This window comes from Callithrix jacchus, chromosome 18 (assembly GCF_049354715.1).
Source record: "Callithrix jacchus isolate 240 chromosome 18, calJac240_pri, whole genome shotgun sequence".
NCBI classification, from domain to species: Eukaryota; Metazoa; Chordata; class Mammalia; order Primates; family Cebidae; genus Callithrix; species Callithrix jacchus.
Genome location: NC_133519.1, coordinates 15,582,774 through 15,604,782, shown reverse-complemented (window position 1 = coordinate 15,604,782; position 22,009 = coordinate 15,582,774). Strand labels below are relative to the sequence as shown.

Genomic DNA, 22,009 nt, shown 5'->3' with positions numbered 1-22,009 from the left:
ACGTGTGAGGCAGAAGGCCCTCCTCCCTCAGGTGCCAAATCTATCCGGTGCCCCGGCCCAGAACCACAGCCCAGCACCCTGCTCCCTCCTGCCCGCCAAACCCAGCACCCTGCTCCCTCCTGCCCGCCAAACCCAGCACCCTGCTCCCTCCTGCCCGCCAAACCCAGCACCCTGCTCCCTCCTGCCCGCCACACCCAGCACAGAAACTAAGAAGAATGGTCACGCTCCGGGAGGCAGAGATGTGCCTGGCATCACAGTTTATTGTTATAAACCATGACAATAACAGCTGTTGCTCGGCACAGGCCTAGCAGAGCCCACTGCAGGGGGACGGCAGCAGGCACCAGAAGCCTTGCCTGGCCCAACCCTATGGGAATACCCAGACTCAGCTGGGTCCCCAAGGGATACTTGGCACATTGGCATGGGTGCAGGACAGGTTAAGCATGCAAGAGGGAGAAGAGGGACTTAAGGGGCATGCGGCTGTGGGGTGTCGGGACCCAAATAAATAAAGCAGGATGACAGGGTCCCCTTCCCCTCACCAGGAGTGCCTGGACAGCATCCAGCCCAAAAGCCTGCCTGTACCAAGGCTGTAGATCAGCATCGACAGGGCAGGGAGCTTGGCAGGGCAAGGGCAGAGCTGGAGATCGTGCCCAGTGTTCAGGGGCCCTCCCTCCCAATCAGCCTGGGGGCACAGGACAGGGATGGAGAAGGGGCTCTCTCCATGGCTTGGGTGAGATGCCAAAGGCAGGGCATGAGGCAGACGCAGTGGGGGTGGGGGCTTGGCTAACAGGCAATGGAGAGAATGGGAGCCATCCAGAGAGGTGGGCAGAGGAGAGCCCCTGGGTCAAGAGAAAACCCTGGGAAGACATGGACACAGGGGAAGGGGCAGGGCCGCATTGTAGGAAGAGTTTGTGGGGAACAACCTGGGCAAAGAGGTTTGGGGGCCAGGGCCCAGGAGGACCGCAGGTCTGCACAAAGGGCCTGGAAGGCTCAGTCCAGCTTGGCAAAGCCCCCAATGGTGACTTTCCTCTCAGGTTTAGTACCCACTGGCTCTTGTAGCTGTACTGCGCCACCCCCGATGAAGCAAAAGGCAGGGCACACAGGCCCTGAGCAGTCCAGGGGGCACTCCAAGAGCCCACGGAAGGACACGGCATCCAGGAAGGAAACCCGGCCCCGCTCGTAGTCCAGGCAGATGCCCAGGCGGGGCGGCAGGGGCACTGTGCAGCCGGCTGTGGGGCCGTCCCTCCCCGTCAGCCCGGTGTTCGAGCTCGCCCCCGACCCCAGCAGGATCTTGCCCATGCCAATGGTTAGGAAAGCGAAGGGCGGCGACGCCTCCACTGTGGCATCCTCAGCACCGCTGTCATGCCCGCTGTCTGGGTCGTACCTGCAGAAGCGGGCATTGGGTACGAGATTTTTGAGGGATGGAGTGATGGATGAGGTGCCAAAGGGAGATGCTGGAAGGATGGAATGTTGAGGAGCGCGAGGTTGAAGGGATGGATTTGGGGTGTTGAAAAGAAAACGTCGAAGAGGCAGGGGTTAGAGTACCGGGTCAGGGGTTTGGGTTCGGTGGGAAAGGGCACTGAAGGGAAAGCACATTGGCAAGAGCACTTTGGCACATTGGCAGGGAGGACAGGAAAGACAGTCATTGGTAGAGCACGCGGAAAGGTGTCGAGAAAGATGGTGTTGGGGAAATCACGCTGGGGAGAGGGTTCTGAGGATTAGAGGGCCTTGGGAAGAATCCCAGATTGGTGACTAAGAAGAGAAGGGAGTTGGGAGGGTGGGCGTCAGGAGATACATGAGGGTGGATTGGTGTCACAGACGAAGGATGTCAGAGGGATGCGGGTTTGGGGACAGTGGGGTTTAGGAGGGGATTTGTGTTGGAGAGAATGTGCTTTGAAGAAATGAGGTGTTGTGGGAATAGAGTGCTGGGGAGAAGGCTTAGGAAGAAAAGCATTGGTGGGAGGGTGTTAACCAGGGAGTTGGGGAGAGGAGGGATATGGAGGTGGGGTGTTTAAGGAAAGAATTTTAAGACGTGGGTGGAGGAGGTCTTGGAGAGCAAAGGTTTAGTGGAGAAACACTGTTGGAAATGGAGTATCAGGGAGAAAGGACACAGACGCTTGGAGAGATGGTGTGTTGGTCCAGAGTGACAGATGGTTGGAAGGAAGCAGAGATGGCCCCCTCTCCCTTTCACTGATCATACACGACACTCTGAAAATCAGTCCTCGAAAGCCCTTTTGCTGAGCCCATGCCTCTCCTGGCCACAGGTCTCCAAGCCTGGCTTCCATGCTCCCACTTCTCCCTCCTAATCCTCTCCCGGCCCCACCCCAGCAAATATGTGCTCCGCTTGCCACCCCTGCCCTGCCCCTCACTCCCACCAGGACCCCCACACCCCATCCCTTCCAGAGGGGCCTGACCTGGGGCTGATCACATCGGGGGCACCCTGGAAGCTTTCTTGAAGCTTGCTCTCCAGCCCGACGCCCACCTTGACCAAGTAGGAGGCTGGGTCTACGGCGCAGGCCCAGTAGCTGCGGCCCTGAGTCACAGCCACGTCGCCCAGGACCACGTCCACACTCAGGTGGCAGCCGGTCAGCAGCCGGTCAGCAGCCAGCAGCAGGGGCAGCCCTGGAACACTCCGTACTGCTCTTTGGTCCTTGCTGATGGCCAGCCGCTCTCGGCTTGCACCCCAGCGGCCATCGAGGAAGAAGTGCAGGACTGGAAGGAGGGAGAGGGTGGAGAGGGAGGAAGAACTTCAGGGACAAACACTGGCACTGGGGGCTGTGAGATTTCAGAACAGGGAAGACGCTGCAGGGGGGCTCAGTCACCAGGAACAGGCAGGGGGTTCAGGAGAACAGGGCATGGGAAACTGGAATGAGAGGCATGAAGAAAAAAGAAGGGGGCATTCCAAATAGGCATGGGACCCCCGAGAGCGTTTTTGTGATGACAGTGGGCACAAAACCAGGGTTCTGGGCCTGGCTGACTCATGGTGCTTCCTCTAACCCCTTACTTGTTGCCAGCCCCATGGACAGCCCCCGCTGTTGTGTTCCACCTGGTGACATTGCCATCACCATCAACCTATGTCTTTCAGCCCACACTCTGGGTTCATCCTGGCCCTTATACTCAGCCCCTACTTGGCTGGCAAGGCTCCCCTCTCATGCCCACGCCCTGGAGTCCGAACTATTTTCTAGAGTCATGTTAATAGCATTCATGAGGGCCGGGCGCGGTGGCTCACGCCTATCATCCCAGCACTTTGGGAGGCCGAGGTGGGTGAATCACGAGGTCAAGAGATCGAGACCATCCTGGTCAACATGGTGAAACCCCGTTTCTACTAAAAATACAAAAATTAGCTGGGCTTGGTGGCGCATGCCTGTAGTCCCAGCTACTCGGGAGGCTGAGGCAGGAGAATTGCTTGAACTCAGGAGACGGAGGTTGCAGTGAGCCGAGATGGTGCCATTGCACTCCAGCCTGGGTAACAAGAGTGAAACTCTGTCTCAAAAAAAAAATAATAATAATAACATTCAGGAGACCTAACCATGAGCCGGACACTGTACTCAGACTTCCATGGAGCGCCTCACATCAGCTGAATTCTCACAACCCTATGAGGTAAGTATCAGCATTTTAAAAAAATTATTATTGGCCGGGCGCGGTGGCTCACGCCTATAATCCCAGCACTTTGGGAGGCCGAGGCGGGTGGATCACGAGGTCAAGAGATCGAGACCATCCTGGTCAACAAGGTGAAACCCCGTCTCTACTAAAAATATAAAAATTAGCTGGGCATGGTGGTGCACGCCTGTAGTCCCAGCTACTCGGGAGGCTGAGGCAGGAGAATTGCCTGAACCCAGAAGGCGGAGGTTGCGGTAAGCCGAGATCGTGCCATTGCACTACAGTCTGGGTAACAGTAGCAAAATTCTGTCTCAAAAAAAAAAAAGAAAGGGGAAAAAAATTATTTATTTATTTATTAAGATGGAGTTTCACTCTTGTTGCCCAGGCTGAAATGCAATGGCACGAACTCAGCTCACTGCAACCTCTATCTCCTGGGTTCAAGCGATTCTCCTGCCTCAGCCTCCCAAGTAGCTGGGATTACAGGCATGTACCACCATGCCCAGCTAATTTTGTATTTTTAGTAGAGATGGGGTTTCTCCATGTTGGTCAGGCTGGTCTTGAACTCCCAACCTAAGGTGATCTGCCTGCCTCAGCCTCCCAAACTGCTGGGATTACAGACATGAGCCACCGCACCTGACCTTTATTTTTTAGGGATGGGGTCTCGCTGTGTTGGCCAGGTTGGTCTTCAACTCCTGGCCTCAAATAATCCTCCCTCCCTGGCCTCCCAAAGTGCTAGGATTACAGGTATGAGCCACTGTGCTTGGCTAATATTATCATCATCCCTACGGAAAAGGACTCTGAAGTTCAGAGAGGGTGAAAAACCTGCCGAAAGCCACCTACATGGTTGGGAAGAGTCAGAGCTGGGATTTGAACCCAAGCAGTCTAGCTCCAGAGCTAGTGTGTGTGACCCAGTATGTTATATGGCCCCTCTAGCGGCCACCTGGAACCAACCGTCCGGGCCTGGGCCCTGGCAGACCCCATGCCCTTTACATAAGCACCCGTGCCCGCTTACTCACCAGGTGCTGGGGGCGTGTGCAGGTGCACGTCTTCGCTGTATTCACCGTAGCCAGCCTTGTTGCAGCCACGGACGCGCAGCACATACACAGAGCCGGTGTCAGGGTTCTCAAGCAGGGCACTGGTGCCCCTCACCTCCTCCCGCCGCTGCCAGCGAGCGGGGCCTGGCTGGGCGGGCACATCTGTGCGCCGGAACTCGACAGTATAGTGCCAGGCAGGTGGTGAGTGGGGGGGCAGCCGCCAGCACAGGAAGATCTGATCATAGGCAAAGGTGCGCTGGGTGTCAATGACGGGGGCCTCAGGCGCTGTTGGAAGAGACAGCGGGGATCAGTCAGGGCCTGGCCACTGGCCTGGCATGGAGGGCAGGGGCAGGCAGGAAAAGGGAAAGCAGCGGGAGCCGGGGGGGTGAGTGTGGGTGAGAGGGAGCTGGGGAAGGACTCCTCCGGGAAATGGGCACAGGAGGGGCAGAGCAGGGCCCAAGAGAGAACGAGGCAGGAAAGCGCTGGGCTGAGGGTCAGGAGGCCTGTGTGCTAGTCCCGGGCTGCTGCTACCTCACTCGGGCCTGGAATAAGTCACTTCCCCTTTCTGGGCCTCAGTTCCCTCCCCTGTCAAAGGAGAGTATCAGATCAGGTAAGTTCAGGGGACCCTTGCAGCTCAGACATTCTATGAGTTAAGAGGAGCCCCAGGGAGGGGCAGGCAGAGGCCACTGGAGCCCACAGGCAAGAGGGCGCCAAGCAGGGAGGAAGGGGACCAGGCTCAGGAGAGAGATGCAGGAGGCAGCGAGGTGGAAAGCGGGAACAACAGAGGGACAGCAAAAGCTGATGGCAGGGGTTGGAGGTCAAGGGAAAGGAAGTGCAAGGTCAGAGGGCAAGGGTCACAAGGACAAAAGGTCAGAAAGGCCAGGATTAGGCAAGCGCCTAAGAAGGCAGAAGAAAGACAGGGCATTGGTCCAGCGGGAGGACAACGAGGTAGGGGCAAAGCAGGAAAGAAAAGAAAGCAAATGAGTGGGTGGCTGAGATGCGTGGGAGCAGCGGGGTGGGAAGGGGCCGGCGGTGGGCAGGACCCCTGGGGCAGGGCCGCTGACTTGCCTGGGGTGCTCCGGAGCAGAGTCCGCGGTGGCCACAGCCTACAAACAAAGAGAGGGAGAAGCAGCGCTGAGCGCGGTAGGACGGTGTGGCAGGGTGGGCTGGGCGGGAGGAGTGGCTGGCCAGGCCGGGCAGGAGGCCGGGAGGTCCCCGGTGGGCACTGCCCCCCGGGCCCGCTGCTGGGGAGGAAGGGAAGAAGGCTCTGGTTGGGCATGGGGCCTGGCCATCTTCTTACCTCGCAGGAAGTTAAGCTCTGTTAGCAGTTTCATTTCACGCCCCACGTCGAGCTGGCAATGGCGGAAGGAGGAGCTGGCAGCTGGCCGGAATGTCTGAAGGGCCTCAGTGGCTCGGGCAATCCTGGGATGGGGGCAAGAAAGGGTCAGGTCCTGCCATCTGGGCAGCCACCCTTCCTCTAGATTCTGTCTTGCCTGCCCCTAGAGCCTTGGCAACTGCTTTGGGAGCTGGTATCAGTTTGCCCTCAGGAAAATCCTCAGAACCCCAGTTCTCCACCTGGTAGCACTCTAGACATTGTCCTAGCTGCTGGCCACACCCGCGATGTCCCTGCCCCCTAGGAGCCCATGCCCCTGAGTACCTGTTGTGCAGCTGCTTGGCGGCTTGCACAAAGCAAGGCTGGTCTGTTTCCTTAAGTACTTCCTGGGCATAGCCCACCAGACCTGAGCCATCCAGCAGGCTCCGGTGCTCCCGGATCTGGGCGCTGAGACGGGCCAGCCGCTCCTGCTGGCATTCTTCAATGGCCTGAAGCAGTGATGCCCGCTTCTCCTCCAGCACAGCCCCCAGCCCCCGCACCAGCTGTGACACCTCCTCCTTGGCCTGCTGACCACTCACCTGCCCAGGGAGCAACACCCAAAGGATGTGTGACTTACTGTCTTCTTTGTGGCGGCAGCACTAGTGCCGGCCTCCTTGGATACCACAGTGTGGCTAAGGTCACGAGGGGTCTGGGGAAATCCTGCTCGCCCGTTCCTACAGGGTCTGGGCTCATGGCTGCAAAGGACTCAACTCCCGATCATTTGTGCTAACCTTCTTGAATCCGCACATCATACTCCTGACCCCTTAGTGACTCATCCAAATCAAAGAGGCCATGGCTACACTAATGTCCACTTGGACTGCACTAATGTCCATTGGCATCTATGCCATCCTTATTTGTCCATCCCCGTTAGCCAGCTCAGACAACTTGGGAGAAGGTCATCAGTCATCACCTCGCTCTAGCACTAGGGATGTGTGCCACCCTTGGTGGGCACCTGAACCTGAGAGCATCTGAGCTCTCTTTCTCCAGAGCTATAGCCACCCTGCCCCCCACTGTAGCCCAGGTATAGCCTGGCCTGGGGCAATGGTGTTCCCGCCAACCTGGTTTAACCAGAACCTGGACACCTTACGGGCTTCCTGAGCTAGCAACGAGGTGATTGGGTCATGACCACCCACACCCCCTTCCTGCCCCCACTTCCAGGCAGGGCCCAGGGCCCACCTCTGTGCCCTCCCTCACCTCGGTGTGCCTCACGGCCTCCTCCAGCTCACAGATCTGGGTCTGTACCGTGTCCTGGTTTCCCAGGATGTATGTCAGGCTCTTTGTCAGCTTGTCCTAAGGGGGAAGAAGAAAGAGGTGGGCATCACGCCCAGCTCTGCAGAAGCCACCAGTTGGGAGGAGGTGCAAGAGGGTAAGAGTGTGAGTTGGCACTAGGGTTGGATGAGGGGAGTCCTTACCTTGAGGGCCTGGTAGGCACTGAGCACTGGTGTGATCTTGTGCCCGCTGTGGGTGCGCCGCACCCGGCAGAGTTGACATACCAGCCGTTGGCATGTCTTGCAGTAGTGGGTCACCTCTTCCTTGTGGTCTGGGCACATAAGACCCTAGGGACACAAAGAGCAATGTGATGGTCAGCCAGTGGTGTGGGGAAGGGTGCTGTGCTACCACGACAAAAGTTTGGTGCCCTCCCTCCACTGGCAAGATGGGAGTGGAGAAATCTGCCGGTGGTGCTCCACAGTGCCACCTGGTGGTACATGCTGGCATCAAAGCGGGCCTTTCCTGCAGTCTCCGGGCGGTGCCCATTTGCCCATTTCACCAGCATTGCACCTGCCTTCATCTCTCTCACTGGGATATGTGGTAATAACAGTAACAATGATGACAATTATCCTTAGCCTGGTGGTTAATAATTAACCTGTCCATCTTGTTTACTGCTGTATCTCCAACACCTAGAATAGCACCACGCACATAGCTAGGTGCTCAATAAATATTTGTTTAGTGAGTGAATGCACATAAACCTTCTTAGTGTGCAGATAACACTTTTTAGTGAACAAACATTATCTCACGCCATCCCAACAACCCTTCAGGTATGGTCACTGCAGGGTAGATACTACCATCCCCCTGCAGTAAATCAGATGGAGGCCCGAAGTTGTTGAATGATTTGTCCAGTGACTTTCTTACAGATTACACAGATAAGTGCTTGGCAGCGGAAAACCCTTCCCACTTCCTTTTGGAAACCCACAATGCCAGGCACCCCGCCCATCTGGAGAAGCATGTCCCTCCCTCCCCAGGCCTTGTAAGGGCTGGCTCACCTTGGGGCGGAAGGAGAGGGTAGGCAGGGTGGGCTCATGCTGGGCCTTCTGGGTGCCCCAGGGGTGGAAGAGCTTGAAGCATTCATTGCAGAAGGTGGCGCGGCACTCTGTGCAGCCCTTGGTGGCCTCTAGTGGTGGGGGCTTGCACAACTGGCACAGGATAGCGCCTCCCACACTGACACTCTGGCGGTACCGCTCCACCACACGCTCCAGGGTCAGGTTCCTGAAAAGCCCTGCCAGGCCCCGCTCCCCAAGCTCCACATCACCTTGGCAGGCTGGGCAGGGGAACATGATCACCTGGGGGTGCAAAGCACCTCGCTTCCTCCCAGGGTATGTCCCAAAGCCTGTGGATGAACCAGGGAGGGAGAGGATGTGAGAGTTACAGCTGGCTGGGTGTGGGGAAACCTGTTAAATTAAATTAGATTTTCATTATGCCAGAACTCGGCTCTCATTCGAGCCTGCGTAAGCAGCATCTCCACCCCCCAGAAAGACAGACATATGCCCCTGACCAGTGATGGGCTTCTTCCATCTTCCTGATGAATAGCTTGGCATTCCCACCCCCACCCTACAGGCCCCAGTCCCACCTGACTTAAGCAGCCGGTCCAGTCGGTCTGGCTTGGGGAGAGTTCTGCGGGAGAGGCGGGGGCTGCGGGTGGAAGGGGTGGAGGCAGGAGAGGTGGGCTCGGAGCTGGGGTCCCCGCCATGTCCTATGTAGCCCTGCTGGCCCAAGACCTCCCGGGCACAGGACTGGCACACATTGTGGGTACAGGGCAGCACCAGTGGCTGCTTGTACATCTCTTGACACACTGGGCACAGCAGTTCCTTCTCCATGTTCTTCATGCTGGTCTGTGGAGGGACCAGGAGGCTAGGTCAGCGCTTGGACACCTAGGCATACCTCAGCAGCCCCTCGGCTGCCCTTCAGTACCCTAGGGTTCTGAGGAAGGAGCGAGATAAGCTTCCTGCAGCTTTTCCCCAGCACTTGCCTTGGGCCGGTTCACAGACCTTTCCAGACCTCTGTCCCTTGCCTCTGTTTCCCTGATGCAGAGCTAAAGGCCCAGAGAAGGGATCCTTGGCGCTGTGTCCTCTCCAGCCTCAAGCCCAATCCCCATTTCTCCAGCCGCAGCAGCCCCAGCTGGCAGCCCCCTCACCTGCCTCCATCCCCCATCTCTGGGCAGCTCGCCCCTGGCATTTTTCTCAAGGACACCGCCCATTCTGCAGCTCCATGCAGACCCCCACTCCCTTCTCTAGCAGCACCCCCATGCCGTGATTCCTCCCTATAGCCAGGCGAAGCTGGCTCTCCATCCTGCTGGCTCCATTCGTCCTCCTGCCGCGGCTCCGGCCTGCGGCCGCTCCAGCCTCCATTCCCCATCCTTCACTTCCCCATCGGTCTCCTCCAATCCCTCTTACCAACCCATTCCCCTTCGCCCCCATCAGGCCCTCCCGCCCTCTCCCGCAGCGTAACCCGGTCAGCAGCACCCCCTTCTCCGAGCTAGCGAGGGAATCAAGAGCCCCGCCTACTCGCCCCCTCCCCACCGGAAGTCCCCCTCCCCCTCTTGGTGGCTAGGGTGGGGGTCCTCAGGCTATGCCCCACCCCCACACCTCACCTTGGTCCCTCTCTTCGCAGCCATCCCGGTCAGGGGCGCAGCTGACACAAAGGAGGGAGGGACAAGGAGGGGGGGAGGAAGTGGTGGGGGGGGAACACGGTTGGCACCGCCCCTGGGAGAGCCGGGTACGGGTTGCCATGACAACCGCAGGCTCAGAAGCAGCCCTGAGTGGGGGTGCGCGGGGTGGGGTCTTGGGGAGGGGTCCAAATTGGGAACTGCGCTGTGGGGCGGCTCCTACATCATCCCCCACCTGTCCTCAGTTTTCTTGGAAAATATCCAAGCTCACACGTCCCGCTCCTCATAACAGCGCCTTTCCCCTGAAGCCCCAGCCCCCGTGCACTGCTGGAGGCTACCCCAGCCCACCCGCTGCGTCTGGGCTGCTGCTAGCTCCGCATGCCCTAGCACGCCGACGCCTTCACGGCACTCACCTCCGGGCTGCTCCCGGGATTACTCTCATACCTGCATCCCGACCCTCCCAGCCATTTCTGCCATCGCCAGCCCGCTGTATACATCCCAGCATCTTCCTGGATCCCCACCTGTTCCAGGTCCCAGATTGCCCCAGAACCCTATACGCACCCCCCCTTCCCTCGACCCCACCTTAACTCACACTGATGCGGACCAGTGCGTCCATGATGGAAGTGAAGGTCTGCATATCCTCACCCTCTGCCATGGCCCTACCGTGCCCGCCCGCCCCCGGATGCCCGATCCCGGCTGCGGCTGCGAACCCCGGGCTTAATGCAGGAGCCCAGTGGGGGTGTGAGGAGGGCTGGGGGGTGAGGTGTCACTGCGCATGCTCCAGGGACCAGCCTCGAACAGCGCCCGTCGGGGTAGGGGGTGGGAAATAGTTCTCCCCACGTGGTTCTCAAAAGCCGGTCGGGGGGTTGGGTAATATGGAAAGGTGTTTGAGGGGGAAGCCATTTCCGATATTCTCAATTTTCATTGGCTCCTAAGCTTACTCATATTAAGCCGGGGGTTAGTTTCAGAGGAAAATGGGTTCCGGGTTGGGAGCACTAAATTTTGGGTTGGGAGAGGTTGAGGCAATGATCGTGGGGCAGGGAGGTTTTAGGAACGTGCAATAGAGATGACAGAAATGGCAAAGAAAGAGATGGGATAGATGCCACAGGCATGGGCCCAATGACTTAAAGAGATAAGTGCCACTTGTACAGAGTGGCAGCAGATGCTCCAGGTATGAGGAAAGTCTGGGGACCAGGGCGGTGGCCGAAGATGCCCCCTCGACGCAGTATTTCCTCCCTGTCGCAAGAGGGCGCTGCGTCCGGGCGCCGAGGGGAAGAAAGAGGAAGACGCCGGGAATAGCAAGTCCGAGTTAAGCGCTGACGCATGCGCATAGCTAACCGTACCTGGTTTGGGTCCGCTTTCTTGGCCAGAGGCGCCGATTGGGACTCACAGGCGGGGAATGATGGGTAACGGGACCGGTGGGGTCCCCGGGAAGTGCTAGCGGGGGTCGGGGTTGGGGTGGACAAGCTTTCCTCGTCCTCTCCCAGCAGAGCTGACGTGTCCTGAGTTCCGGGGAGTGGGCATTACCATAGAACGAGATGGTTCTGGGTGTCCGGACCTGGGGAGTACCTAGGGGTCGCCGCGCGGTGTGGCGAGTTGGGGAATGTGGCTGCAGTCCCGGGGGAGTTCTTGGAGGGGGTCGGCCCACCGAGCTTAGGGACCGGCCGAATCTGCCTGTAGCTGCCGGAGGGAGGGCTGAGCCTGACTCCGTCTCTTCTCCCATCCCGTCCAGTGGTGGGTACAGGCACCTCGCTGGCGCTGTCCTCCCTCCTGTCCCTGCTGCTCTTCGCTGGGATGCAGATGTACAGCCGTCAGCTGGCCTCCACCGAGTGGCTCACCATCCAGGGCGGCCTGCTTGGCTCGGGCCTCTTCGTGTTCTCCCTCACTGTATCCTCCCTGCGGTGGGCGGTGGGAGGGGGCGGGCCACGTAGGCATGTGCCCTTCGCCTTCCCCACACAGCTCTGTCCCCGTTGCACGCCCTTCTGTTCCCACCAGAAGAAGCAGCAGGACCAAGTTCACTAAGGCTTTCTGATGTGAAATTGACTCAATATTAGAGAATTCTACTCCTTAACTCCCTGGAACAGGCCTTCAATAATCTGGAGAATCTTGTCTTCGGCAAAGGATTCCAAGCAAAGATCTTCCCTGAGAGTAAGTGAAAATCGGAGCTTGAGTATTTGAACTTTCTCTTTTTTAACCTTCTGAAACAGGATATTGAATTTCCAGATGCTTAGGTATAAAGATTTTTAAGGAGAAATATGTTTACTAAAACTGTCTGAAGACAGATGACGCTTTTTGATTCTGCACCTTGTGTAACTCCTGGAATTGGAGCTGGAAGAGAAGACCTCAGAAAGCAAGAAACTTTGGTACCTTCTGGCCAGCTCCCAGGGAAGGTTTGAGAGAACAGGCAAGTTTGAGCTGATGTTTTACATCTATTCTCTGGGAGGTGGCCCTTGTTCCCACCAGAAGCAGCAGCAGGACCAAGTTCACTATGGCTTTCTGATGTGAAATTGACTCAATATTAGAGAATTCTACTTTTTTATTTTTTGGGAGACAGTTTCACTCTTGTTGCTCAGGGTGGAGTGCAATGGTGTGATCTCGACTCACCACAACCTTCTCTTCCCAGGTTCAAGTGATTCTCTTACCTCAGCCTCCCAAGTAGCTGGGATTACAGGCATGTGCCACCATGCCCGGCTAAATTTTTGTATTTTTAGTAGAGACGGGGTTTCTCCATGGTGGTCAGGCTGGTCTCGAACTCTTGACCTCAGGTGATCTGCCCACCTTGGCCTCCCAAGGTGCTGGGATTACAGGCATGAGCCACTGTACCCAGCCTAATGTTTTAAGTTTTTGTAGAGAAGGGGTTTTACCATGTTGCCCAGGCTGGTCTTGAACTCCTGGGCTCAAGTTATCTTCCTGTTTTGGCCTCCCAGAATGCTGGGATTACAGGTATAAGCCACTGTGCCTGGCCTCCCTCATATTTTTTTCCCTGTTTTAGGACTTGCTTTCTCTGCATCGCCCTTTTGCAGGCTTCCATAGTTTCTTCCATCCAGCAGTCCTGGGACTTATCTCTGTTAGATTTTGTTTCCATGTGTATTGTCTTCATTTGTTGCTTTGTTTTTTTTTGAGAGGGACTCTTGCTCTGTCACCCAGGCTGGAGTGCAGTGGCACAAACTCAGTTCACTGCAGCCTCTGCCTCCCAGGTTCATGTGATTCTCCTGCCTCAGCCTCCCAAGTAGCTGGGATTGCAGGCATATGCTACCATACCTGGCTAATTTTTGTATTTTCAGTAGAGATGGGGCTTCACCATGTTGGTCAGGCTGGTATTGAACTCCTGATCTCAAGTGATCCCCCCACTTCAGCCTCCCAAAGTGCTGGGATTACAGGCGTGAGCCACTGTGCTTGGCCTTTCAGTTGCTTCTATTGGCTGGGAGGGATGGCACATGCCTGTAATCCTAGCACTTTGGGAGGTGGAGGCTGGCAGATCCTTTGGACCTAGGAATTCAGAACCAACCTTGGCAACATAGATAGACCCTGTCTCTACAAAAAATACAAAATTAGCTGCTTATGGTGGTACATACCTGTAGCCCCAGCTACTCAGGAAGCTGAGGTGGGAGGATCGCTTGAGCCCAGGAGGTTGAGGTTACAGTGAGCTGAAATCGCACCACTGCATTCTACCTGGGTGACAGAGTGCAATTCTGCCTCAAAACTTAAAAAAAAAAAAAAAAGATTCCACTGTGGTGGGGCAAAGTTCTTGGCCCTCTTTGCCTTCCCTTCCTTCTCTACCTGGGCAGGTGGGGGTCCTGTTTGTCCTTGCTTTTGTCTTCCCGCCTTCTCTCCCATATTCCAGATAACCTAAAGTCCTTTCCTGCCCCCATGAACAAGTGAATCCAAGCCCTCTGCCCTCCAAACTTGTGTCCAGGGAGCAAGGCCCTCAACTTCCACTACTGGTCACTCAGCTTGATGAATTGACTCTCATTGGCTGGCTTCTGTTGGAAAGGCCTTAACTGGATTCCTCAAATGGGAAACGTACCTTGCCCTTCAGGCTCTGTTGTCTATCGCCTTTCCTTTTCCCTTTTATGGGAGGAAAGCCAGGAGGTTATGTGAGATTTGGGGCAGAGCTGGTTAAAAAAAGAAAAAAATATATACATCTACATCCATGTTCTTTCTTTTCTTTTCTTTTTATTTATTTATTTATTTATTTATTGAGACAGAGTCTCACTCTGTCACCCAGGCTAGAGTGCAATGGTGGTCTCCGCTCATGGCAACCTCTGCTTCCCGGGTTCAAGTGATTTCTCCTTCCTCAGCCTCCTGAGAAGCTGGGATTACAGGCATGTGTCACCACACCCGGCTAATTTTTGTATTTTTAGTAGAGATGGGGTTTCACTATGATGACTAGGCTGATCTTGAAATCCTGACCTCATGATCCACCCGCCTCGGCCTCCCAAAGTGCTGGGATTACAGGCGTGAGCCACAGCACCCGGCTCTTTTTTTAATTTTTTTAAAGATGGAGTTTCACAATGATGGCCAGGCTGGTCTTGAACTCCTGACCTCAGGTGATCCACCCACCTCAGCCTCCCAAAGTGCTAGGATTACAGACGTGAGCCACCGCGCCTGGCTCTTTTTTTTTTCTTTTTTGAGAAAGGTCTCACTCTGTTGCCCAGGCTGGAGTGCAGTGGTGCAATCACAGCTCACTGCAGCTTTGAACTTTGGGCTCAAGGGTTCCTCCCACCTCAGCCTCCTGAGTAGCTGTGACTATAGGTATGTACCACCACATCCGGCTAATTTTTTTAAAATTAAATTTTTATTTTTTATTTTACTTTAGAAATAGGGTCTCACTTTATTGCTCAGGCTGACCTCAAACTCCTGGGCTCAAGTGATCTACCCATCTCAACCTCCCACAAATGCTGGGATTCCAGATGCTAGCCGCCACACTCAGCCTCTTGCCTCCATGTTCTGGGTATCACTGAGGTCATCTGAATCTTCTTGCTGTTGTCATGCATATCCTTCTAAGCAGGTTCCCCAAGATGCAGAGAGCCCCAGATTTCTCCTGGACTCCACGTACTAATGCCTAGTATTTCCATTCTGACCGTTGCTCTCCTTGTCTCTTCTTGCCTCCCTAGTTCTGCTGTGCCTCCTGTTGGCTCTCTTTGCATCTGGCCTCATCCACCGAGTCTGTGTCACCACCTGGTATGTTCCTGACAGCTGGGTAAGGGGTGTAGCGTTCTTTTCTTTGGCACTGGATCCTACTGTGATGGTGCCAGACTTTTTCCATCCACACCTACCTCTCCCTCTGTTCTCCCTCCTTTGTCCTTCCCCATTTTCCTAAACCTGAGCTTGGATTCTTTCCCTGATGCTGGTGTCTTCCCTAGGAGGCACCGGGCTGGCAGCATGCCCACTGGTGCCATGACCTTTCTGTCTTCACCATATAGCTTCATCTTCTCCATGGTTGGTCTGTACTATATCAACAAGATCTCCTCCACCCTGTACCAGGCAGCAGCTCCAGTCCTCACACCAGCCAAGGTCACAGGCAAGAGCAAGAAGAGAAATTGACCCTGATTGTTCAATAAAATTGATTCTTTGTAGCTCTGTGAGTTGTGATATATTGTGGACCTCATCTACCAGTGCCCAGCCGAGGTGTACAGAATGTTAAGACATTTGGGCACCTATCATTTGCAGAGCTTGGGAATGGTGAGGCTTTCCTTCCTCCCACATTCATTTTTACCAAGTATCTGTTAAACACCATCGGTGCCAGGCATTTGGCCAGGCACTGGAGTGACATATACTTGTGTGCATCTCATCGTGGAAGAAAAGTACATGAATGTTCTGCAGTCTTCACCTTTGGGGAAAGGAGTAAAGGCTGCAATGCAGGAAGGCCTGCCTGTCAGCACCAGAAGGGAACTTGAAGCAAAAGGGTAAAGGAAGGAAAGGTCCCTCACCCCTACACTGTTTGATGGGGTTCCATGTGATAACTCTACCACTCCAGCTACCTGCCTTGAGCAAATGAGCGCCCTGTCCTTTCTGCTGCAAGTGCATAGGTGGGACTTCCCTTCTGATGCTGCCCAGGACCTATGCATTCTACTCCAGCATGAACATATGCCTATGTTTAGAAAGATTCTCCAGGGTGGTCAACTGCTCCTAGCCTCTTCTGGTGCCTTCATTTTTTTCTCTATCTTGTGGCCAAGACACTGGGAACTTCCTAAGTTTTAGCAAAGTATATAAAACAGTAGGAGCAAGGACACTAACCTTTGAGCCAGTCTTGATGGAAATGAGGCAGCTGGCTACTTGCACCCTGACCTGTCTGTGCTGTTAGGAGGAACAGCTCTGTGCAGAGTGCCTGTTCTTTGGGGCACCTAGGTGCCCTGCCTCGTACTGAATGATGTGGGCTTTAGGGTGCGCACCTTGTCTTGGTTAGCTTTGTCTAGTCCAGAGCCTGATAATGGACAATAAAGACTGGTGGGTTGGGCCGGGCACAATGGCTCAAGCCTGTAATCTCAGCACTTTGGGAGGCTGAGGCAGGTGGATCACTTGAGGTCAGGAGTTTTGAGACCAGCCTGTCGAACATGGGAACCTCGTCTCTACGAAAAATACAAAAATTAGCAGGGTGTGGTGGCACGCACCTGTATTACCAGCTACTTGGGAGGCTGAGGCACGATAATTACTTGAACCCCGGAGGTGGATGGTGCGGTGGGCGGAGATTGTGCCACTGCACTCCAACCTGAACAACAGTGAGACTCTGTCTCAAAACAGATGTGGGTTGGTTGAATGAAATAACCTGTCCAGAACAAAATCCTGTCTATAGGTGCCTGCGTTAGGGAAGAAGACCCAATGAAGATGAAGAAGTGAGTAGAGTTTTGGTCAAGGATTAGAGGCCACCCACTCCACTCCTATCTGGCTAGAGCCGCAGACACTTGCCCTTCTATAACCTGGCCGAGGAGGAAGTGCTAGGCAGTTTATCCAAGACGCCTGCAGGGGGCACTATGGACCCGTCTCTCCTAGAGGCTAGTAGCACCCTCCCAGGCTAGCCAGCCTAGCCAGCCCTGAGGGCCGGGAGGGGCGTTCATTGCTGCTGGGTCCTTCCCTGGGAAGCGAGCCTTCTTAGAAGACTCGAAAGACTGGTTCATTTGGAAGGACTGAATCCTGAATTAAGCCTTTTCTCTCTCTAGGCTGGGAATGGAGGCAGAAAGTTCAGTGGAGACCAGAGAGAGCCTCCCTGATGGGATGGCCGCTCTAGGCTCCCACTCACTCGTATTGTATTGATGGTTGGGAGGGGTGGCGCGGTGGGTTGTGATAGATGAGACCCTCTGGGAGATGAAGTGAGGTGGTCCAAGATAGTCTCTGGGCTTAAGGGGAGGCTGGGTTGGTTCTAAGTCTCACTGTCAAACCTCGACTTTGTCCTAATCCAAAGTGGGAGCACTGGGCAGAGGGTCAGGTCCCAGTCCAGGTGAGCACAGACACAGCTTGTGGGGGATGGGGTGGGTGTCTGGGGATCCAACCACCAGAGGGCACCATGCCTTCCACAGCGGGTGCTGGCTTGGGTGGGGACCAGCAGCGAGCATCATCTCTATGGCTAGAGGAGGGTGGGGAGGAGCCGGAGAGCAGGTGCCAGGGCAGTGCCAAGGGATCTGAGCACCTGCTGCCACTACTGCATAGGCACCAGGGGCAGCATGTGGCCCAGGAATAAAGACGCTTTCCTCAGGGAATGAGTGCATTTACAGGGCAGGTTGGCGCCGACGTCGCAGCTCTGTACCCTGCCTGGTTGCAGGCAGCCTGCACCTGACCTGCCAATTAACCCTGGCAGGAGTACCACAGCCACGTAATCACTATCATTAGGTAAGGGGGCGTGAGGACTCCAAGGCTCCCAGAGCCCTGAGGGTGAGAAGGGCAAAGGTGCTAACCTCTTGGCCCCTAGACTCCTGGGGCTCAGCTCCACCCCGGAGGAGGTGGCAGGCCTGAGGGAGAGAAAGGCGTCCCCACCCCTGGGGGACGGAGGGAAGCCAGATGTTTCCTCCTGCTCCCTCACACGTGGCCCTGACACCGCCGGCACCCGCAGCCAGCTCCGGAAACAGGAGTAAATAATGCAGAGGACGGGGAGAGTGGAGGACGGCGGGAGGGCGCTTGCTCTGCGGGTTCCTGGGGACAGAAGTGATGCCTCCAGAGAAAAGGGAGGGCAGGGGGAAATGTGAGACGAAGGGCAAGGAGGCTGACTCCCCGAGGACTGGTACTTAGGCCCTGCCGGCGGGTCAGGGCGGGGGCTGGGGGCGCCCAGGGCAGGCAGGGAGGGGAGTCTGCGCCAGGCCTTGGCTCCAGCCCTTTCCGGCCCTTATTGTCCTTGGTGAGAACAGGACGCTGTCCCGTTCCCACTGCCGGGCTCCCCCAGCTCTGCTCCCCAGGGGCTCGGGAAGGATGTTGGGAAACAAGAGAGAGCCAGAGACCCGTAGAGACAGAGATGCTGAGAGACACAGAGACAGATACAAAGGGGAAAGGTTCAGTCAAAAGCGGGCATTGAAGCTTATTGTGAGGCCAGTGGGGCCTGAGCGCTGTGGGAACCGCGAAAGAATGGGAAGCCTGGAGGCCCTGCCCTCGGGGACCTACGGCCCGCCGGCCCTGTGCACCGTCCTTCTTGACTTAGGCTTACTGGGATCTGCCTCTCAAGCAAACAATGGTGGGACCCTCACACAGGCCCAGTTGGGGCCCTTAATAACTCTGCTTTAGGTACCTTTCTTCGCTTTTCTCCCAGAAGACTGGAGGTTCCTCAGGCAGCAGTCCTGGGATCGGGATCAGGTTCCCAAATCCACCTCCGCACCTCCCACCCCCAGGGCTGAAAGCCAGCTGGCCAAGCAGAGGTTGCTCTGTAAATGCTATTTGGTTGAGTTCCTGCAGAGGCAGAGAGAAGCCCCCCATGGTTAGGCCCTATGGTTAGGCACCCCCTCACCTTGGGTGAAGGGTCAGGTGGAGGAGGCCTGACCACTGGCCGGAGGCAGAGTTTAGAGCTTTTGGCAGAGTGTGAAGAACCATCTATTCCCACCCCAGCCTCTTCGGGGGGGCAGGGGTAGGGTGGGAAACTGGACTCAGATTTTAGCAACTGCTCCCTTGGAGACAGGACTTCTGAAAGATGGAGAGAAATCTAGGTCCCTACTGTCTGTGGAGGCTCCAATACACTTGAAAAATGAAGAAAAACAGGCACATTTACATTTGACAAATTACCTTTTTTTTTTTTTGAGACGTGTCTTGCTCTGTCACCAGGCCCCAGGCTGGAGTGCAATGGCGCAATCTTGGCTTGTTGCAATCTCTGCCTCCTGGGTTCAAGCAATTCTCCTGCCTCAGCTTCCCGAGTAGCTGGGATTACAGGCACACACCACCATGCCCAGCTAATTTTTTGTATTTTTAGTAGAGATGGGGTTTCACCATGTTGGCCAGGATGGCCTTGATCTCTTGATCTCATGATCCACCCGCCTCAGCCTCCCAAAGTGCTGGGATTGCAGGTGTGAGCCACCGTACCCAGCCTCATTTTTTTTTTTTTTTTTAAGACAGAGTCCCTGTTGCCCAGGCTAGAGTGTAGTGGCTTGATCTTGGCTCACTGCAACCTCCGCCTCCTGCATTCAAACTATTCTCCTGCCTCAGCCTCTGGAGTAGCTGGGACTACAGGCATGTGTAGCCAGGATGGTCTCGAAATCCTGACCTTGTGATCCGCCCACCTCAGCCTCCCAAAGTGCTGGGATTACAGGCGGGAGCCACTGCACCCAGCCAGATTAACATTTTTTCACACAAAATTACAATGCAAGTATGCTATCCACAAGATTATCACAGAATTTATAGCAAATTTTCTTTACAGGGAACTGCAGGTCCTATTTTATAATTTAAAGTCTGGTGATAGGAGCTTAAACAAATTTACAAGAAAAAACAACCCCATTAAAAAGTGGGCAAAGGACATGAACAGACATTCTCAAAAGAAGACATACACGTAACCAAAAAACACATGATAAAAAACTCAACATCACTGATCATTAGAAAAATGCAAATTGGCCAGCACGGTGGCTCACGCCTGTAATCCCAGTACTTCGGGTGGCTAAGGCGGGTGAATCAGGAGGTCAGGAGTTCAAGACCAGCCTGGCCAACATAGTGAAACCCCATCTCTACTAAAAAATAGAAAAATTTAGCCAGGCATGATGGCAGGCGCCTATAATCCCAGCTATTCAGAAGGCCGAGGCAGGAGAATCGCTTGAACCTGGAGGCAGAGGTTGTAGTGAGCCGAGATGATGCCATGCACTCCAGCCTGGGCGAGAGAGTGAGATTCCATCTCAAAAAAAATAATAAAAAACAATGACTGCTGGGTGTGGTGGTGCGTGCCTGTTGTCCCAGCTCTTCTGGAGGCTGACGCTGGAGGATCTCTTGAGCCCAGGAGTTCTGGGCTGTCGTGCACTATGCCAATCGGGTGTCCGCACTAAGTTCGGCCTCAATATGGTGACCTCCCGGGAGCGGGGGACAACCAGGTTGCCTAAGGAGGGGTGAACTGGCCCAGGTCGGAAACAGAGCAGGTCAAAACTCCCGTCTCCCATGCTGATCAGTAGTGGGATCACGCCTGTGAATAGCCACTGCACTCCAGCCCGGGCAACATAGGGAGACCTTGTCTCTTTGAAAAAAAGAAAAACAATGACATGGAATCAACCTACATGCCCATCAGTGATAGACTGGGTAAAGAAAATATACACCACAGAAGTATATATACACCATGTATTCATATACACCATGGAATACCACATATGTATACACCATGGAATACTATGTAGCCATGAAAAGGAATTAGATCATGTCCTTTGCAGACATGGATGGAGTTGAAAGTCATTATTCTCAGCAAACTCACACAGAAACAAAACCAAACACTGCTTGTTCTCACTTATAAATAGGAGTCGAATGATGAGAAAACGTGGACACAAGGTAGGAACCACACCACTGGGCCCTTTGGAAGGGTAGGGGTAGGGGAGGGAGAGCATCTGGAAGAATAACTGATGGATGTGGGTTTAGTACTAGGTGATGGGATAATAGGTGCAGCAAACCACCATGGCACACCTTTACCTATGTAACAAACCTTCCTCTCCGGCACATGTAACCCTGAACTTAAAATAAAAGTTGAAGGAGGCTGTGTGCAGTGGCTCACATCTATAATCCCAGCACTTTGGGAGGCCGAGGTGGGTGGATCACAAGGTCAAGAAATCGAGACCATCCTGGCCAACATGGTGAAACCCCGTCTCTACTAAAAATACAAAAATTAGCCAGGTGTGGTGGCGCGTGCCTGTGGTCCCTGCTACTCGGGAGGCTGAGGCAGGAGAATTGCCTGAACCCGGGAGGCATCACTCCAGCCTGGTAATGGAGCGAGACTCCATCTCAAAAAACAAATTGTAGGCCGGGCGTGGTGGCTCACGCCTGTAATCCAGGCACTTTGGAGGCCAAGGTGGGCGGATCACCTGAGGTCGGGAGTTCAAGAGCAGCCTGACAAACATGGTGAAACCCCGTCTTTATTAAAAAAAAAAAAAAAGTTAAAAAAGTTGAAGGAAAAAAAAAGTATTGTGATAATGGGCATACCAGATTCAGTGTACTATTCTTTGAGTTGTGTGTGTGTGTGTGTATGTGTGTGTATAGCTGTTCTCCTGCCTCAGCTTCCCAAAGTGCCGGGATTACAGGTATAAGCCACTGAACTCGGCCTTCCTTTTGTATATATTTGAAAATTCCATAATAAAGGTTAAGTCAATTTTATGGTAAGTTCTTACTTTCTGTTCCATCAGAGTAACAGCGTGACTGTAACCACATTTGGAGATAACATCAGAATTCTAAATTTGAGGCCTTATGTGGCAATAAGGTCTGAGCCAAACGGCCCTCATGGCCTGTGAGGAGCCCTTCTGAGAACTCCTCTCTTTTCTTTTGAGACAGAGTCTCTCCCTCTGTCACCCAGACTGGAGTGCAGTGGTGCAGTCTCAGCTCACTGCAACCTCCACCTACCAAGTTGAAGCAATTCTCCTGCCTCAGGCTCCCCAGTAGCTGGGATTACAGGCATGCACCACCACACCCCGCTAATTTTTGTATTTTAGTAGAGACAGGGTTTCAGCATGTTGGCCTGGCTGGTCTTGAATTTCT

At 54.7% G+C, this 22,009-nt stretch overlaps 2 protein-coding genes across 7 annotated transcripts; one reads left to right on the top strand and one right to left on the bottom strand.

Annotated features, from left to right (window-relative positions):
• Positions 1-240: 240 nt before the first annotated feature.
• On the bottom strand, positions 241-10,656 carry TRIM46 (tripartite motif containing 46). 6 transcript variants are annotated; one of them, XM_054247357.2, is made up of 11 exons: positions 10,476-10,656; positions 9,221-9,310; positions 8,849-9,110; positions 8,265-8,608; positions 7,416-7,559; positions 7,198-7,293; positions 6,289-6,542; positions 5,932-6,053; positions 4,614-4,916; positions 2,412-2,709; positions 241-1,381 (listed from the first exon to the last, which is right to left on the bottom strand). In XM_054247357.2, exons 1-11 carry the CDS (start codon positions 10,536-10,538, stop codon positions 988-990), a joined length of 2,370 nt encoding a protein of 789 aa, XP_054103332.1. In that variant the 5' UTR covers positions 10,539-10,656; the 3' UTR covers positions 241-987. The 6 variants fall into 6 exon arrangements, with proteins under 6 accessions (XP_054103332.1, XP_035135174.1, XP_035135173.1 ...); XM_035279283.3 differs by lacking the exon at positions 9,221-9,310 and having other exon boundaries at positions 9,869-10,656; XM_035279282.3 differs by lacking the exon at positions 9,221-9,310.
• A 548-nt stretch (positions 10,657-11,204) lies between these two features.
• KRTCAP2 (keratinocyte associated protein 2) lies at positions 11,205-15,462 on the top strand. The gene is made up of 5 exons (XM_008984526.5): positions 11,205-11,289; positions 11,616-11,770; positions 11,968-12,031; positions 15,001-15,067; positions 15,310-15,462. Exons 1-5 carry the CDS (start codon positions 11,283-11,285, stop codon positions 15,428-15,430), a joined length of 414 nt encoding a protein of 137 aa, XP_008982774.2. The 5' UTR covers positions 11,205-11,282; the 3' UTR covers positions 15,431-15,462.
• Positions 15,463-22,009: the final 6,547 nt, after the last annotated feature.